This window comes from Chiloscyllium plagiosum, chromosome 2, assembly GCF_004010195.1.
Source record: "Chiloscyllium plagiosum isolate BGI_BamShark_2017 chromosome 2, ASM401019v2, whole genome shotgun sequence".
Classification (NCBI taxonomy): Eukaryota; Metazoa; Chordata; class Chondrichthyes; order Orectolobiformes; family Hemiscylliidae; genus Chiloscyllium; species Chiloscyllium plagiosum.
In genome coordinates, this window is record NC_057711.1 from 85,369,495 (window position 1) to 85,384,282 (window position 14,788).

The following is a 14,788-nucleotide window of genomic DNA, read 5'->3' on the forward strand; positions in this document are numbered from 1 at the left end:
TGTGTCACTGCCAAACTTACTAACCCACCCTTCCACTTTGTCATCCAAGTCATTTATAAAAATCACAAAGATCAGAGCTCCCAGATCAGCTCCCTGTGGAACACCACTGGTCACCGAGCTCCAGGCTGAATACTTTCCATCTACTACCACCCTTTGTCTTCTATGAGCCAGCCAATTCTGTATCCAGACAGTCAAATTTCCCTGTATCCCATGCCTCCTTACTTTTTGAATGAGCTTACCATGGGGAACCTGATCAAACACCTTCTAAAATCCAGGTACACTGCATCCACTGCTCTACCTTCGTCAATGTGCTTTGTCACATCCTCAAAGAATTCAATAAGCCTTGTGAGGCATGACCTCTCAAAGCCATGTTGATTATCTCTAATCAAACTGTGGTTTTCCAAGTAATAATAAATCCTGTCCCTCAAAATCCTCTCCAATAGTTTGCCCACCACAGATATAAGACTGACTGGAGTGTAATTCCTAGGATTATCCCTACTCCCTTTTTTTTTTGAACAAACGAATAAGGATAAGTGTGAAAGTTAGACACCAAATCATCGATTGACTGGAGAATATCCAATGTTGTTTGTAAACAGACCAGCAAAATAATAAGTTTTTTATAATCTTTTTATAATGGTGTAGGTATAATAGGTTAGCTCTGTCTTAATTCTTTATTCATGCTCTCGGCCTGAATTTTCTTTTTTAAAAAAGTGCTAAAGCTAGATCTTAACCTGTTGTTAAGATTCCAGAAAATGATAGTACAAGTGAGTTATGCCATTTCTACACCACACAATATTTTGCTGAAAATGTTGTGTTCTCCATGGAGAGCCTTGCTGAAAATTGTTAATAGTTAATTATCAAAGCTCTGTCCCAATGACCACGGCTGTTACCACAAAGAAATATACATTTAAATAATGCTCTTCGTGCCCACTCGATGCTTGAAACGCACTTTTAAGGCCAGTAAAATAGTTTAGTTTTGATTTATAGTAACAGTATGACAGGATACTAACATTTGGCAAACAGCGATTAGATGTCATTAGTAGACTCAGTCAGTATTCAGTCACTCAGCAGATTGCCTAAGGGTGATGTTTATACTGGCTTGTTCTAGGAATCTTTGAAATATTAAAACTCAATTTAAACATGGGACTGGGATATCATAGCAATTACAGAGACATGGCTCAGGGATGGAAAGGGCTGGCAGCTTAATGTTCCAGGATACAAATGCTACAGGAACGATAGAAAAGGGGCAAGAGAGGAGGGGAAGCAGCATTTTTGATCAGGAATAACATTATGGTTGTACTTAAGGAGGATATTGGCCGGGAAATGTCAAAGGACGTTATTTGGGTGGAACTGAGAAATAAGAAAGGGATTGCATTATAGACCCGCTAATAGTCAGTGAGAAATTGAAACACAAATTTGTAAGGAGATCTCAGTTGACTGTAAGAATAATAGGGTGGGTATGCTAGAGGATTTTCAAACATAGACAGGGACTGCCGTAATATTCAGGGTTTAGATGGAGAGGAATTTGGTAAGTATATACAAGAACATTTTCTGATTCTGTATGTGGATGTACCCTCTAGAGAAGGTGCCAAACCTGACATACTCTTAGGAAATAAGGCAGGGTAAGTGACTGATGTGTCGGTGGGGGAGCATTTTGGGGCCAGTGATCATAATTCTATTAATTTTAAAAGTGATAGAAAATGATAGACCGGGTCTAAAAGTTGACGTTCTAAATTGGAGGAAGGCCAATTTTGATGGTATTAGGCAAGAACTTTCAAAAGCTGAGTGGGGGCAGATTTTGCAGGTAAACAGCAGCTGGAAAATGAAAAGCCTTCAGAAATAAGATTACGAGAGTCCAGAGACAGTATATTCCTGTAAGGATGGAAGGAAAGGCTGGTAGGTGGAGGGAATGCTGGATGACTAGAGAAATTGAGGGGTTAGTTAAGAAAACGAAGGAAGCATATGCCAGATATAGACGCAGAGATAGAGTGAATCCTTAGAGTATAAAGGCAGGAGTATACGCAAGAGGGAAATCAGGAGAGCAAAAAGGGGACAAGAGATAGCTTTGGCAAATAAGGTTGAGGAGAATTGAAAGGGACTTTACATATACATTAAGGGCGAAAGGGGTAACTAGGGAGAGAATAGGACCCCTTTAAGATCAGCAAGGCGGCCAACGTGTGAAACCGCAGGAGACGGGGAGATACTAAATGAGTGTGCATCAGTGTTTACTGTGGAGAAAGACATGGAGGAAATAGATGGTGACGTCTTGAGAAATGTCCATATTACAGAGGAGGAGGTGCTGGATGTCTTCAAACGTATAAAGGTGGATAAATCCCCTGTGAGAAGCTAAGGAAGTGATTGTTGGACATCTTGCTGAGATATTTGTATCATTAATAGTCACAGGTGAAGTGTCAGAAGACTGGAGTTTGGCAAACATGGTGCCACTGTTTAAGAAATGGGAAGTCGATGGCCTAGCGGTATTATCGCTAGGCTGTTAATCCAGACACCCAGGTAATGCTCTGGGGACCCGGGTTCGAACCCCGCCATGGCAGATGATGTAATTTGAACTCAGTAAAATCTGCAAGTAAGACTGTATTGATGATCGTGAATCCATTGTTGATTGTTGGAAGAATCCATCTGGTTCATTAATGTCCTTTAGGGAAGGAAACTGCTAACCTTACCTGGTCTGGCCTATGTGTGACACCAGACCCACAGCAATGTGGTTGACTCTTAACTGCCCTCTGGTCAATTAAGGATGGGCAACAAATCATGGCTTGACCAATGATGCCCTCATTCTGTGAATGAATTTTTTTAAAAGAGGCCTAACTAATGTCCTGTATAGCTGCAACATAACCTCCCAACACCTACACTCAATGTGTAGGAACTATAGGTCAGTGAGTCTAACATCGGTGGTGGGGCAAATTGTTGGGGGGAAACTGGAGGGACAGGATTTATATGTATTTGGAAAGGCAAGGAGTGATTAGGGATAGTCAACATGGCTTTGTGTGTGGGAAATCATGTCTTACCAACTAGATTGGAGTTTTTGAAGAAGCATCGAAGAGGATTCATAAGGACAGAGCAGTGGACATGATCTATGTGGACTTCAGTAAGGTGTTTGACAAGGTTCCTCAAGATAGACTGGTTAGCAAGGTTAGATCACATGAAATACAGGAAGAGCTAGCCATTTGGATACAGAACTGGCTCAAAGGTAGAAGACAGAGGGTGGTGGTGGTGGAGGGTTGCTTGTCAGACTGAAGGCTGTGACCAACAGTGCGCCATGAGGATCATAAGATTGTCAGACTGAAGGCTGTGACCAACAGTGCGCCATGAGGATCATAAGACATAGGAGTGGAAGTAAGGCCATTCGGCCCATCGAGTCCACTCCGCCATTCAATCATGGCTGATGCGCATTTCAGCTCCACTTACCAGCGTTCTCCCCGTAGCCCTTAATACCTCTAGACAACAAGAAGACATTTAGCATCCCGACTTCCACTGCACTCCGTGGCAATGAATTCCACAGGCCCACCACTCTCTGGCTGAAGAAATGTCTCCGCATTTCTGTTCTGAAATGACCCCCTCTAATTCTAAGGCTGTGTCCCCTGGTCCTAGTCTCCTCGTCTAACGGAAACAATTTCCTAGCATCCACCTTTTCCAAGCCATGTATTATTTTGTACGTCTCTATTAAGTCTCCCCTTAATCTTCTAAACTCCAACGAATACAATCCCAGTATCCTCAGCCGTTCCTCATATGTTAGACCTGTCATTCCAGGGATCATCCATGTGAATCTCCGCTGGACACGTTCCAGTGCCAGTATGTCCTTCCTGAGGTGTGGAGTACTGGACACAGTACTCCAAATGGGGCCTAACCAGAGCTTTATAAAGTCTTAGTAGTACATCTCTGCTATTATATTCCAACCCTCTTGAGATAAGAGACAACATTGCATTCGCTTTCTTAATCACGGACTCAACCTGCATGTTTACCTTTAGAGAATCCTCAACTAGCACTCCCAGATCCCTTTGTGCTTTGGCTTTATTAATTTCCTCACCATTTAGAAAGTAGTCTATGCTTTTATTCTTTTTGCCAAAGTGCAAGACCTCGCACTTGCTCAAATTCCATCAGCCATTTCCTGGACCACTCTCCCAACCTGTCTAGATCCTTCTGGAGCCTCCCCACTTCCTCAGTACTACCTGCCTCTCCACCTAACTTCGTATCATCGGCAAAATTCGCTAGAATGCCCCCGGTTCCCTCATCCAAATCATTAATATATAATGCGAACAGCTGTGCCCCCAGCACTGAACCCTGCGGGACACCGCTCGTCACCGGCTGCCATTCTGAAAAAAGAACCTTTTATCCCAACTCTCTGCCTTCTGTTAGACAGCCAATCCCCAATCCATCCCAGCAGCTCACCTCGAACACCATGGGCCCTCACCTTGCTCAGCAGCCTCCCGTGTGGCACCTTATCAAAGGCCTTTTGAAAGTCTAGATAGACCACATCCACTGGATTTCCCTGGTCTAACCTACTTGTTACCTCTGCAAAAAATTCCAACAGGTTTGTCAGGCATGACCTCCCTTTACTAAATCCATGTTGACTTGTTCTAATCAGACTCTGCTCTTCCAAGAATTTAGAAACCTCATCCTTAATGATGGATTCTAGAATTTTACCAACAACCGAGGTTAAGCTGATTGGCCTATAATTTTCCATCTTTTGCCTTGATCCTTTCTTGAACAAGGGGGTTACAACAGCCATCTTCCAATCATCCGGGACCTTTCCTGACTCCAGTGACTCTTGAAAGATCTCAACCAATGCCTCTGCTATTTCCACAGCCACCTCTCTCAGAACTCCACTGGTTTTTGTCAATTACATAAATGATTTGGTTGTGAACATAAGTGTAGTTAGTAAGTTTGCAGATGACACCAAAATTGGAGGTGTAGTGGACAATGAAGAAGGTTATGTCAGAGTGCAACGGGATCTTGATCAGATGGGCCAATAAGCTGAAGAGTGGCAGATGGAGTTTAATTTAGATAAATGCGAGGCGCTGCGTTTTGGGAAAGCAAATCAAAGCAGGACGTATACACTTAATAGTAAGGTCCTAGGTACTGCTGCTGAACAAAGAGATCTTGGAGTGCAGGTTCATAGTTCCTTGAAAGAAGAGGCGCAGGTGTATAGAATAGTGAAGATGATGTTTGGTATGCTTTCCTTTATTGGTCGAAACATTGAGTGTAGGTGTTGGGAGGTCATGTTGCAGCTATACAGGACATTAGTTAGGCCTCTTTTAGAATAATGCATACAATTCTGGACTCCCTCCTATTGGAAAGATGTTGCGAAACATGAAAGAGTTAAGAAAAGATTTACAAGGATTTTGCTAGAGTTGGAGGATTTGAGCTATAGGGAGAGGCTGAGTAGGCTAGGGCTATTTTCCCTGCAGTGTTGGAGGATGAGGGGTGACCTTCTAGAAGTTTATAAAATCATGAGGGGCATGGATAGTGTAAATAAACAAGGTCTTTTCCCTGGAGTGGGTGAGTCTAGAACTAGAGGGCATAGGTTTAGAGTGAGGGGGGTAAGATTTAAAAGGGAACTAAGGGGCAACATTTTCACGCAGAGGGTGGTGCATGTATGGAATGAGCTGCCAGAGGAAGTGGTGGAGGCTGGTGCAACTACAGCATTTAAAAGGCATCTGAATGGGTATATGAGTAGGAAGGGTTTAGAGGGATATGGGCCAAATGGGACTAGATTAGGTTAGGATATCTGGTCGAGGCTGGTGCAATTACAGCATTTAAAAGGCATCTGGATGGGTATATGAGTAGGACGGGTTTAGAGGGATATGGGCGGTATGGACGAGTTGGACTGAAGGGTCTATTTCCATGCTGTACATCTCTATGACTCTAATGAACAGTGTTTTGTCAGCTTAGATGTGGAGACACCGGTGTTGGACTGGGGTGTACAAAGTTAAAAGTCACACAACATCAGGTTTAGATTAGATTACATTAGATTACATTACAGTGTGGAAACAGGCCCTTCGACCCAACAAGTCCACACTGCCCCTTAGATGTGGAGACACCGGTGTTGGACTGGGGTGTACAAAGTTAAAAGTCACACAACATCAGGTTATAATCCAACAGGTTTATTTGGAAGCACTAGCTTTCGGAGCGCTGCTCCTTCAGGTGGTTGTGGAGTGTAAGGTTGTAAGACACACAATTTATAGCAAAGGTTTACAGTGTGATGTAACTGAAATGATACATTGAAAAAGACCTGGATTGTTTGTTAAGTCTCTCATCTTTTAGAATGACCATGTTGGTTTCAGTTCTTTCAGATGTAAATCGCAAAACTGTTCTAACAAGTTACATTCTCCATGTCAACTTAGATAATGTTAGAAAGTGTGAGGTTAAGGTCTGTCTCCATGTGAGAGGGTATGTGTGTTTAAGTGTATGTGTGACCGTATGAGAGAGGGTCTGTGTGAATATGTCTGTCTGTGTGTATAGTGCAATGGGGTCACCTGTGATGTGACATGAATCCAAGGTCACGGTTGAGGCCATCCCCATGGGTACTTGAACTTGCTTGTCAGCCTCTGCTCAGCCACGTTTCATTGTTGCCTGTCCCAAAGTCTGCCTTGGAGGACGGTCAGCCGAAAGTCCGAGGTCGAATGTACTGGACTGCTGAAGTGTTCTCCACCTGGGAGGGAACACCCCTGTCCTGTGATTGTTGTACAGTGTTGCCGTAGCCTCTGCATGGTCTCGCCAATGTACCATGCCTCATGAGATAGACAACGTTGACTGGGTCGCATGAGTACCTGCCACATACATGGTGGGAGGTATCCTCACGTGTAATGGTGGTATCCATGTCGACATTCTGACACGTCTTGCAGCATCTACCATGACAAGGTTATATGGTATTGTCCTGAAAGCAGGACAGTTTGCTCCAAACAATTATGTGTTTGAGGTTTGGTGGTTGTTTAAAGGCAAGAAGTGGAGGTGTGGGGAACGTCTTGGCGAGGTGCTCATCCTCATTGACAATGTGTTGCAGGCTGCGAAGAACATGGCTTAGTTTTTTGGCTCCTGGGAAGTACTGAACAATGAAGGGTACCCTGTCGGTTGCAGCTCATGCCTGTCTCCTGAGGAGGTCATTACGGTTCCTCGCTATGGCAAGTTGGAACTGGCAGTCGATGAGTTGAGCATCGTACTCCGTTCTTATGAGGGCATTCCTGAGTACTTCCAAGTGCCCGTCACGTTCCTCCTCATCTGAACACATCCTGTATATGAGTAGGGTTTCTCCATAGGGGATGGCTGTTTTAATGTGTTTCAGGTAGAAGCTGAAGAAGTGTAGCATTGTGAGGTTATCCGTGGGTTTGCGGTAGAGTGAGGTGTTGAGGTGCCCATCCTTGATGGAGATACATGTGTCCAAGATAGTAGAGAGGAGTCCATGGTGAGTTTGATGGTGGAATGAAACTTGTTGATATCACTGTGCAGTTTTTTCAATTACTCCTCTCCATGGGTCCAGAGGAAGAAAAAGTATAGTGTTGGTTGGAGGTTTTGACCAAAGTAAAATGTAATTCAACAAGTACAAATTCACACCACAAATGGTGGGTGTATGTATGTATGTAGTGGGGGAGGTGTGTACAGTGTTGGTTGGAGGCCCGACGTAGAGAAGTCGTCTTGTTCGGACCTGTACATGAATATATTAGCATATTGGGTTGCAAATTTGGTCCCCATGGCTGTTCCATGTGTCTGGATGAAGAACTGGTTGTCAAAGGTGAAGACGTGATCGAGGATGAAGCGGATGATTTTCAGGACGGTGCTCAGAGATGGGCAGTTGCTCGTATTGAGTACTGAGGCTGTTGCCGCGATACTGTCATTGTGGGGGATGCTGGTGTAGAGTGCTGACACTTCCATTGTGATGAGGAATATTCCCGGTTCGACTAGTCCGTGGGTGCTCGGTTTCTGTAAGAAATCTATAGTGTCACGACAAAGGCTGGGGGTCCCCAGTACAGTGGGTTTCAAGATGCCTTCGACATAGCCAAAGAAGTTCTCACACAGGGTCCTATTGCCTGATATGATGGGACGTCCTGGTGTATTGGCTTTGTGTATCTTCGGAAGGCAGGAGAAGTCGCCTACATGGAAAGTGCGTGGATGAGGGCGCACAAGGAACTCTGAAAGTCTGGATCCAAAGTTCTCCAAATCATATTTGCAAAATGATTGCTTTTCCCACAAGTGTGAGCCTAAGATGCCTTCTGCTTGTCAGATTGTCACTTTTCTGCACTCTTTGTAACAAAATATCAAGGACAAAGATGATGAAGTCCAGCATAAAATCAGGCAGCAGCATCTCATTTTCCTACTAGCATCTTGTCATCATTTCTATTTAATATTTTTGATAATTCCACACCTAAGTGAAGGATTCTACTTGTAATTTAATGAAAATTGTAGAACTGGATATCATAGAAGGATATTCCTGTGTCACCTGGATGCTAACTCCTTGGTGCAGCTTTTCCAATTAATCACATTCTTCTGGTCTTTGCCAAAGCTCTAGGTTATTTTCTCCCCTTCTCTCTCGAAATGTGTTTTAATCTGCAAATGTCATCCTTGGTGATTTGGACAGCAACCATAAATCTGTGATTTCTAGTGACCAGCTTCTGTCACTGGGAACAGTTTGGCTTTGTTTACTTCATTTAAGCCATCCATGATTTTGAAAACTTCTACCAGATCTCATCTTAACCCTGGCTTCTATAATCTGTCCAGAAAACTTAAGTTCTTTGTACCTGATACCATTGGGATTCATCTCTTCAGCACCCACCTCAGGGCATTGAGATTTTTCCTTGAAGCATCCTTTGGCTTTCTGTTCCTACAACTCCTTCAATTCTTGTTGCATCACCTAATTGTTACATTGCTACAAAAATAGTCACTCCACATTGTTCTTCAAATGTAATTTTATTTAAATTTAAAGAAAAATGTCGAGTGACCTATTTTTGTAGGCCGCTCCGCCTTGACAGGCTGTGTTTCTCTTAATTTTCATTGCTCCACTGTTAGAAGCCATGCCTTCTGTTGCCCACGCTACATCTCTCCACTTTTTTTAATCCTCACTTTCCTTTTTTAAAATTCCTTAAAACTTGCCTCCTGACCTTAATAACTCCTGTGCAACTGCTATCGTTTTAAAATGTCTCTATGAAATGCCGTGCAGTGTTTAATTACATTTATGTCACATCTCTAATGTTGAAATCCCTTCTAATACTTTCTCTATGCCACAAAATTTGTGCTGTTCACTGGTTGATTTGTGCCTAATTTTCAATTTCCAAATCATAAGGATGTCACCACCTCAATGCTTCAGTTTGGGCAGGGCCTTGTCACTTTCTGTTTCTCACTGTTAGATCATTATCAGCTCATTATAATACCAATAACGCTGCCTTGCTCAGGTGATGAATGGAGTTTTTGGCAATTAACTAGCTTGTCTGAGGCAAAAGAATTTTCTTCTTATTGTCTGTTATCTCCGTCTACGGAATTCCACTAGTTCTGCCCTTTAAATTTGGTGAAGAAAATACAAAATAAATGTCATCATAACATTTGCCGCCTTAACTACCAATTCAACCTGCAGGTTTACCTTGAGAGAATCCTGGACTAGAAGTCCCAAGTCTCTTTGCACTTCAGACTTCTGAACTTTCTCCCCATTGAGAAAATAATCTGCGCCTCTGTTGTTCTTACCAAAGTGCATGACCTCACATTTTCCTACATTGTACTCCATGTGCCACTTCTTTGTCCATTCTCCTAACCTGTCCAAATCTAGTGAGTTGCAAGGACCCAAACACTGATCTTTCTCGTACCCAATACCTTGCAGCATTGTCTTGCATGTCGCAAAATGGGAGAAAAGCATAATTCTATTAATGATTCTCCATAGAATAAATCAAAGTATAAGATCTTTAACCACCAATTGATAAACATGCCCAAATTTAATTTTGTCATTAAAGGTAGGAAAATCCAAATATCCAGGCGTCTTATGTTCTTGCCTGTTTCTTATGCTGCCTATCCCTTGGCAGTTTTGTATTCATGCTGCCACTGCCCTTTAATCTTTTCTCGGCTTTCATTTTGCAAATTTATAGATGCTTTGACGATGTGAGAGGCAGATGTGAAATGTGTGGCAACATTCTGGGTGGAGGAGGGAGAAGATGAGTGACTGGGGTGAGGATTCTCTGTTGGAGCCTGTGCTAGACGCTCAGTGTTGACTCGTGAGTTTTTTTCCTACCAGTTATTTCACCTTGTTGCGAGGAGTAGAATCTGGAAATGCTGCCTCTGCTTGGAAAGGGGTGATCTAAATTCAAAATTAATCCAGGGGAACAAGATTTCAGTGAAAGGGACTCCCTAGAGCACTAGTGGAAGCAGTTAGTATTGATTCATTCACATGCATGTTAAATTTCTTCCGGTAATCATTGCTGCTGCATTTGTTGCAATGGAGGTTCACTTGCTGCAGATGTAGTTGCGGTTGTTCTTGCAATACTCTTTGTACCGTCTGATTGGCTTGGTCTTTTTCTGTTGAGCAGTTCCTTTGTTTCCAAACAGTTTTTCATGTAACTGGGCCCTGGCCTTTTTGCACTATTCTCACGTTTTGTCTTGTATCCTTTATTTCTATCACGATTCCCTCTGTTGTCTTTAACCACCTTCTATCTTTGATCAAAGCAGTTTACATATCATTCTATTTTCTTTGCTATCTTTTGTGCTGTACTTCCATCTTTCCTACTCGCCTTTGTTCTTTTTTTTAGCCCAGTTTCACTAATATGTCCCATTTTTCAGATACTTCATTCCCAAAATTTAAAGTGATTGATCGTTCTGACCTCTTGGGTGTTTTTGTTTTATTTCCATCACCTCTGCAGTATTTTGCGTTTTGTGTCTAATTATTTGAAACATGCAATCACCACAAAATATTAATTGATCAATAGGCCCTTCCTGCATTGCACATAACTCACCTCATCTGGGTGAAATAGCAGTCCTAGCACTGAGTGAGAGAGCTCATCCTCCAGAGATGTTTATTGATTGCCTGTGTTATAGTTCAAGCAAATGACTTGTTTTAAATAAGCTACTGGTCTTTACAAAACACTTTCGTGTTAACATGAGTGGCAGGACCTGAGTGGGAGATAATGAGATCAGGGAAGAGTTTGAATACATTGTTGATTTGAACTTTGTCCCTCCGCTTTTCCAGCTGAATATAAGGAGATAAGATTTAAGAAAAGGGGTTTCATACCTATTTTACAGGATTAAAGCAACTCATACATTTTCGAGTATACTCTAGCTTTATTGCTGTAATAGTAGGTCAGTCAGTGAATGTAGGTTTCGCCTGCTCAGCCATCTACTACTAAAATGCTGGGATGTTAAAGAAATAATTGTTCACTTTTTGAACTGTTAACCTGCAGAAGACCGGGAAGAACCTAAGTGAGACAAAGGTTGGAGCATCTCCCTGAACCAATTAAAACTCTTATTGCTTGTGCAGCATTACATAGGACTTTTTTTTTCGCTGACAAATGTGTTTGATCCACAGTGTTTATAGTTCTTTCCGTTTTATTTACCTTCACATTATAACTCAACTTTTATTTCCAGTGGACAATTTGCAATAGTGAAAAAATGCACAGAGAAAAGCTCTGGAATGGGATATGCAGCGAAGTTTATCAAAAAACGCCGCTCAAAGTCAAGCCGCCGAGGAGTAAGCCGTGAAGATATCGAGAGAGAAGTCAACATCTTAAAGGAGATTCAGCATCCAAACATCATAACTCTGCATGATGTTTACGAGAACAAAACCGATGTGATCCTTATTCTTGAACTGTAAGTAAATCTTTGCGTCTTTATGTTGTCTGCCTTCAGTGTGAAAGTGTGCTGGAAATCATTTTCCACTTGCGTGGACCAATGCATTTTCCATGCATTGTAATTGTAATTCGTCTGAGCTAATTAATGTAAAATGTGCAAATTGTGGAACAGCTTGGTGTTCTGAAGGAGTCTATTCCTTTACCACAAGAGGAAGGGGCAGTAAATGTGAAGCATTGAGCATACTCTGCTAGGCATGTTTCCTTGACGTACATTAAGATTGTGATATTTCAAATAAACATTCAGGAATTTCCACTTGGCTTTGGACTACTTTGTAAGCAACCTACAAACATTATAAATATTGTTTTCAGTGCATATACACTAGCAATGGAAGATAATTGTAACCTTCTTCACAAACCACTGTAAATAAAATTAACTTTAAACCACAAAAGTAATCAATAACATTCAATAGTACCTGTCTGCATTGTGAGCATCTGCCTGCAATAACTTCCATTCCTTTGTTGATTCAGTAAAAGGAAATGGATTATAAAGAACTGAAATAAAATCAGCTTCCTTTATAAAGAACTTGATTTTTCTGTTTATGCACAATAAAGTAGAATCTTATTTGCCTCCTTTCTTTTTGAGAGCTAGCCATTGGGGGTGGAACTGAGAAATAAGGGATGATCACATTTTTGAGATTGTACTATAGACACCCCCAGTAGTCAGTGGGAAATTGAGGAAATTTAAGGAGGTCTCAGTTGTCTTTAAGAATAATAGGGTGGTTATGGTAAGAGATTTTAACTTACTAAACATAAACTGGGATTGCCATTGTGTTAAGGGTTTAGATGGTGTTTTAAAAAATTCTCAAGGTCAGGTTCATAGGAGAGTAGTCTGACACAGAACAAACGACCAAGAGGCGAGTCTGCTAGAATATGCTTCAGCTTTTTATTCCCCGCAGCGTCGCCACAACCAGGTACAACGGGTCTGGCTTATACTCACTCTACATGTTACCGGAACTGGGAGCCGTCAGTTCTCGTAGAGCGGTTGCCAACAACCCACGCTCGGCGGTTAAACGTAACCCCGGAGCAGACTCACCGAACTGGAGACTTTTCCAGCTGATATACTCTTTTCCAGATATAAACATTCATGTGAACAGCAGAGCAAGGCTAAAAAACACATTCCATTCTGGTTACATACAGATAAGAAGATTCACACGGGACTAAGCAACACCTCCATTCCGGTTAGATTCACACATGTATTGGGACATAATTTTTAACCGTTTCACCACATTCCACTGCTTGGAATTTTACACCACAGATGGAGAGGGGTATAAGTGTGTAAAAGAAGATTTTCTGATTCAGTATGTGTATATACCAAGTAGAGAAGGTGCAAAACTTGACCTACTCTTGGGAGGTAAGGCAGGGCAGGTGACTGAGATGTCAGTGGGGGGGACACTTTGGAGCCAGTGACCATAATTCCATTAGTTTTAAAATAGTGATGGAAAGGGATAGGCCAGATCTAAAAGTTAAAGTTCTAAATTGGAGGAAGGCTAATTTTGACGGTATTAGGCAGGAACTTTCAAAAGTTGGTTGAGGGTGGATGTTTGCAGGTAAAGGGATGGCTGGAAAATGGGAAACCTTCAAAAATGAGATATCGAGAGTGTAGAGACAGTACATTTCTGTTATGGTGAAAGGCAAGGCTGGTAGGTGTAGGGAATGCTGGACGACTAGAGAAATTGAGGTTTTGATTAAGAAAAAGGAGGAGGCATATGTCAGGTATAGACAGCAGAGATTGAATGAATCCTTGGAGTATAAAAGCAGTAGGAGTATACACAAGAGAGAAGTCAGGAGAGCAAAAAAGGGACGTGAGATAGCTTCAGCAAATAGCGTTAAGGATAATCCAAAGGGATTTTGTAAATACGTTCATGACAAAAGGATAACTAGGGAAAGAATGATCAGCAAGACAGCCTATTTGTGGAACACCAGGAGATGGGGGAGATACTAAATGAGTGTTTTGCATTCGTGTTTACTGTGAAGGACGACATGAAAGATATAGAATGTGGGGAAATAAATAGTGACATCTTGAAAAATGTCCATTTTACAGAGGAGTACATTCTAGATGTTTTAAAATGCATAAAGGTGGATAAATCCCCAGGACCTGATCAGGTGTACCCTTGAACTCTGTGGAAAGCTAGGGAAGTGATTGTTGGGCGCCTTGCTGACATATTTATAACCACTGTGCCACTGTGGGCGGCACGGTGGCACAGTGGTTAGCACTGCTGCCTCGCAGCGCCAGAGACCCGGGTTCAATTCCCGCCTCAGGCAACTGACTGTGTGGAGTTTGCATGTTCTCCCCATGTCTGCGTGGCTTTCCTCCGGGTGCTCCGGTTTCCTCCCACAGTCCAAAGATGTGCAAGTCAGGTGAATTGGCCATGCTAAATTGCCCGTAGTGTTAAAGGGGTAAATGTAGGGGTATGGGTGGGTTACGCTTCGGCGGGTCGGTGTGGACTTGTTGGGCCGAAGGGCCTGTTTCCACACTGTAAATAATCTAATCTAATCTAATCAATAGTCACAGATATGGTGCAGAAAGACTGGAGGTTGGGTAATGTAGTGCCCCTATTTAAGAAAAGTGGTAATAAAAAGTCAGGGAACTATAGACTGGTGACCCTGACATCGGTGGTGGACATGTTGTTGGAGGGAATCCTGATGGACTCGATTTTCATGTATTTGAAAAGGCAAGGACTGATCAGGGATAGTCAACATGGCTTTGTGCATAGGAAATCATGTGTTGCTGGAAAAGCGCAGCAGGTCAGGCAGCATCCAGGGAACAGGAGAATCGACGTTTCGGGCATAAGCCCTTCTTCAGGAATGAGGAAAGTTTGTCCAGCAGGCTAAGATAAAAGGTAGGGAGGAGGGACTTGGGGGAGGGGCGTCGGAAATGTGATAGGTGGAAAGAACAAACCATTATCTCCCAGACCGTCCATAACCTCATCACCTCGGGGGATCTCCCATCCACC

The 14,788-nt window shown here is 42.5% G+C and overlaps 1 protein-coding gene across 3 annotated transcripts in view; it reads left to right on the forward strand.

Moving 5' to 3' along the window:
• The window catches only part of dapk1 (death-associated protein kinase 1), a 268,605-nt gene that overhangs the window by 98,602 nt on the left and 155,215 nt on the right, over positions 1-14,788 (forward strand). For all 3 annotated transcript variants that reach the window (XM_043713274.1, XM_043713282.1, XM_043713294.1), the window contains exon 3: positions 11,572-11,793. In XM_043713274.1, coding sequence (XP_043569209.1) covers positions 11,572-11,793 — 222 coding nt within the window. The remainder of the gene's footprint in view (positions 1-11,571; positions 11,794-14,788) is intronic.